We start from the raw sequence: 5,000 nt of genomic DNA, 5'->3' as shown, positions 1-5,000 counted from the left end.
ACACCACAGGATGTCCTCCTTGTTGTCCATGTAGACGGGGAAATGCTCGTCTTTCCCCTGCTTCACAGAGTTGGAGCGTGTCGTTATCGTACGCAACTTCTCAAACTGGGATTAGCATCCAGAACCAGAGACACACAGACACACAAACAGATGCAAACAAACACACACATCCTGTTTAATCCTGCAGCTAATCTCCTCACACACACACACACACACACACACACACACACACACCTTGGCTGTGCGGCCATGCTCCAGGCACTCCTGCAGGTCCAGCTTGTCGTTTGCCATCGGTGTTAAAGGTCTGCAGCACACAGAACGGCACAGATTGGGATTAAGTTACAGCTGGGGGGCGGGACTACAGAATGAGTATTTCCTGTGAAAATACCTTGTGAATACTTAATTTTTTTAACTTTACTGAAAACACTGTGAGTGTACAGCAAAGAAAAGAAAGAGGAACAACACAAACACAAACAGGAACAACCAGACGTTTTAATTCAACAAATAAACTAAAGTTCACTTTTATGAAGTGAAGCTTTGTTGTTGTTAGACTCTGATAATCTGCACATTTATTATAAAGACATGTAGCAGTGAGTGCTTATTGTTGAAAGATTTTAGCTGAAAGTTGCTAAAGTCAAGTAAAAGTAGRCAAAATTAGCAAAAAAAGAGGCTAAAAGTAGCAGAAACCAGTTGAAATTTGCAAATAGTGAAAGGAGAGAAAAATAATAATAATTAGCAGAAAAACAACAAAAGCAGTACAAATAAGTTGTAACTTGTAAAATAGCTAAAACAGCTTAAATTAACTGACAAACAGCTAAAAGGCAGAAACTAACATAAAAAGCAGAAAGAGCACAAAGATGAAATAAAGCTAAAATTAGCTGAAAATAGTTAATAAGAAGCTAAAACATCAGAAAACAGCTGAAATGAGCTGACAAATAACTGGAAGGAGCAGAATGATAGCTTTAAAAGCAGAAAAAAGCTAAAATTAGCTAAAGAAAATAAGCTGAAGGAAGCTGAAATTATCACAAAGAGGTTAAAAAGCAGAAGCAGAAGAAAGAGTGAAAAGTGCAACAAAAGATTTATAATCAGTTTGGAGACAGCTCCAATCATTTTAACAAGAAATAAAACTACAGAAAAACACAATTATTTCAAGGTATTAGCTATAAACTYCAGAAATGCCCTGAAGGAGTGCAACACTGATGAATTGTTGAAAAAACACAAAAATTACAGAACGAGTTACGTGTCAAAAAATGTGCCTCAACTGGTGAAACTGAGCTGAAAATATTTATTAAGTGTTAATAAAAGTGCAAATTTAAATAGCTGAAAGAAYCAAAAAAGCCTAATTCTTGCAGAAAAACAGTAAAAAGGAGCAAAAATGTAGTTGGTAAAGCAGAAAACAGCTAAAAGCTAAAATAACTGAACAGAGCAGAAAACATTTGTAAGAAGCATAAAAACTCCACAAAACTACAGAAACAAACACAAACAGCAGAAAACAGCAAAAGAAGCAGATCTATAGTTCAAACAATAAAAAGCTAAAATGAGCATAAAATAAGCTAAACCTAGCAGCCACAAGTTATGATTAACACGCAAATAGTGAAAGAAATTTAAAATTAGCAGAAAAAAATGCATAAAAGTACAAAAAAATGAAAATTTTGTAGTTAAATTCAATTAAATTCAAATTCAAAGATACTTGGTTGATCCCAGAGGGAAATTATTAAATGTTGTAACTGAGTTATTGTAGCTGCTGACGGCTGTGGACAGGAAACATCTTCTGCAGCATCTGTGTTACATCCAAACTGAAGACACGCTGTTAACACCTAAAACAACCAAAATGTTAAGTAAAACAGCTAAAAAAGTAGCTGCAAATTCTGAAAACTTAGCAGAAAAAAGTTATAATAAAAACTGTGTATTTAGCTTAAAAAAGCTAACTTTAGCTAATAACAGCTGAAAATTAGCTAAAGTTTCAGCAAATACATGAAAATAGCAGAAGGCACCTGTAAGGAGAAGAATCAGTACAAACTAGCAGAAAAAAGCACAAAAAGTAGAAAAAAAACATAAGAATAGCAGAAAGATGCTGAATTTTATCTGAAATTGCAGAAAAAAATCTAAAATGATCAAAAATGTAGCTAAAAAGAGCAGAAGGAGGTTAAAAAGAGCAGAACAAACCGTGTAAGGCTCTGTAAGATTCAGAAACATTTAAAGATGTTGAAAACAGCTCCATTCAGTTTCAATGGCTAAAAAAGTGATATTTTTGAAAAAGTAAAAATATCTGAAATASCAAAGGTCATAGAAGGATTGTCATAACAGAACGGAACATTTTGTTACATGAATTGTTGAAATAAAACAAAAACTGAGGAAGGAGTAAGATGCTGAAAAACGAACAGAAGAAAAAATGTGAATCATTAATACAATAATCTGTAAATGGTTAGGGATTAGGCTAACCTAATCCCTAACCATTTCTACAGTAATCTGTATTTGTACCTGCATGTGCTGTGCATCACCTGGACACACTCACCTGGACATGCCCGGCAGGTTTCCCCAGAAGTAGCGAGCGCGGTGGGCAGCAGACACTTCCTTAGCATCGATCATCACTGGGTTACACTGAGGACAAACAGCACGTCACCTTTGTGTCTGACTTCATGAGAAACTACTCTGTGTATAATGAGAAAGTACTTTTCCCTCCAGGTATTATCTGAAAAACACTTTTCTACAATCATGGGTTCATGTTTGTAAAACATTATCTTTGCTTTTATAGTTTTAAGAGTTTTGATCAATCTCTAAACAGGACCAACTGGTTGAGTGATCCTTTTTGTTTGTTCCTAGTTTGTCCACTCATTATTGTGCTGTAGATTGTGAAAATTAGATTTTGTTGGTAGATTTTAAAGCTTTTTTATTTGATACCAAAAGCTAAATCTAAATTGTGCCATTCCAAATTCCTGCCACACAATCCCACCTCCTTCTTAGAGAAATAAACTATAAAAAMCTACTGGGATTGTGGTTGAAAAAACAAGCTTTTACACATCTGGAAAAAGGCTTTTTCTCCAGTTATTCTCCCTAAGTTAGGCTCCACTATCTTCACTGTGAGCTTTGGGTTGTTCTACCTCTAAGAAACGAGAGATGTCCCGTTTGTCGCTGACCCCCATGGCCACCACGTTCTCAAAGAGCCAGAAGAACGGCCGCTCGTCGCCCAGCTTTGGTCGAGCCTCGTGCAGGAGACGGTAAAACTCAAAGAACAACCGCCCAGTACCCTCTGTGAGGGCAGACAGGACGAGAGGTGTTGATTAAAACTTTTTAAACAAACACATCAATGTTTTAAAATCTGAAGCAGAATAAATCTGACCATAGAGGCCTTTCCGTGCAGGATTAACGATGGAGAGGTCGTTACAGGGACTCCCTCCAATAACCAGGTCGAATGGTCCCCACTCCTCAATCTGAAAACAAAAAACATAAAACAACCAGACCATGGGTTTTTACGATGTAAAAACAAGTGTGCATTGTCTTGTAGCATGGCTTTGCCTGCAGCATGGACTGTGACCATTTTCAAATGTGTTTTCTCTACCAGGCTGTGCCTGTCAAGTCAGCAGGTGTTTGTAATGAGGGTAATTGTGTGACAATATAACAATCTGAAAATATGTAGTTTTAATGAAATTGTTATTTTATAGCTGGGATTGAACCCTAATCTCCCACATGAAAACCCATAGTGTTGACCATGAGCCATTGGAGCTGTGGCAGAGGGCACTGTCAGGGGTTGGTTTGTCTGTGTGCAGAAAGAGGCCACATTGCCAATGCAATCGTTGACACTAAACTGTAATATATCACAGTAACAGAGRTTTATTAGGACAAMATTAAAGTCAAACATCAAAARACAATTATATTAATATTGTAATCACTGAACTACTGAGTGTAAATATTATTAAACTATGGTGCAGTAKCATATTGAGTAGATACAGCAGGGGGCAGTATTGGACCAATACTCCATTGACTGCCATTARATGATTTTAAACATTAGTATTTCAAAAACTATAWGTTTTACAGGCACCAAAAGYCATAGCCATCATTTGGCACAGGAGRTTTACAGATATAAATTACAATGGCAGCTCTAGGACAAAGTATGCAGGAGGAGAAGRYTGSRAAAGTTGAGATGACTTGGATGTGAAACGAATCACAATGGTGTGCATTGCATTGATGATCAGCAGAGGAAATGAGACAATTGTGCTTGTAGACTGCTCTTCCTGCATCTAATGAATATTTCTGCCACTGCAGACAGGTAAGAACTGACTTACATGCTTGCGGGTGACGTTGCGAACGTCTCCCACATACATTATGCGTCCTTGGTGTCGAACGATGCCGACAGTGATGGAGTCCTCACACACTTCAGAGGCTATATACTTGTCCACCTGGATGCCTAGATCTTTCAGCACCAGCAGACCTGAACATAGAAAACAATCCACAACAAGATGAGGATGTTGGCCATGGCAAGACATTCCAACCTCCTAATAATTACACAGAAGTACCTGTGGCGATGCCGTCAAATAAGGAGAGCACTCTGATTGGTTGTCTCTTCTCTGCTGACACTGGAGGATACAGTTTGGCTGGCTCCTGAAACAAAACAGGAAGTGATTGAAGCAAAAGGAGGATATTTTCTTCACCTGCTAACAGAGACAAAGACTCACAAACTCCTGCTCGTGGTTGTTGGCAAAGAAGTGCTGTAATCTGATTGGCCAGTCGTCCCGTCGTCGCAGCAGCCCGTGGCCACTCCGGGGTCCACACATGTAGCAGTTCCAGGGGTCTTCTTTAATGGCTGCTGCTGCTGAGCCGGCTCCCACCAGGAGATCCACACACTCCACACAAAAACATCTGCACACACACACACACACACACACACACACACACACATTACAGAGAGAGATAAACACACACACACACACACACACACACACACACACACACACATTAGAGAATGTCATCCTCTAAGCCAGGATCTGGTTAAACCAGCTCCT

At 38.5% G+C, this 5,000-nt stretch overlaps 1 protein-coding gene across 1 annotated transcript in view; it reads right to left on the bottom strand.

Annotated features, from left to right (window-relative positions):
• Positions 1–5,000, bottom strand: part of LOC106523361 (DNA (cytosine-5)-methyltransferase 3A) — a gene marked incomplete at its 5' end in the record, with an annotated part of 12,976 nt that overhangs the window by 5,148 nt on the left and 2,828 nt on the right. Inside the window, 8 exon segments of the mRNA XM_014016754.1 lie at positions 1–105; positions 235–304; positions 2,516–2,601; positions 3,102–3,250; positions 3,341–3,431; positions 4,284–4,429; positions 4,515–4,599; positions 4,674–4,857. The exon segment at positions 1–105 is cut by the window's left edge and continues 14 nt beyond it. Of these exon segments, the coding sequence (XP_013872208.1) occupies positions 1–105; positions 235–304; positions 2,516–2,601; positions 3,102–3,250; positions 3,341–3,431; positions 4,284–4,429; positions 4,515–4,599; positions 4,674–4,857 (916 nt within the window).

Source organism: Austrofundulus limnaeus, unplaced genomic scaffold (assembly GCF_001266775.1).
Source record: "Austrofundulus limnaeus strain Quisiro unplaced genomic scaffold, Austrofundulus_limnaeus-1.0 Scaffold153, whole genome shotgun sequence".
Classification (NCBI taxonomy): domain Eukaryota; kingdom Metazoa; phylum Chordata; class Actinopteri; order Cyprinodontiformes; family Rivulidae; genus Austrofundulus; species Austrofundulus limnaeus.
The sequence above is the reverse complement of the archived record's forward strand: the minus strand, read 5'-3'. Positions and strand labels throughout refer to the sequence as shown.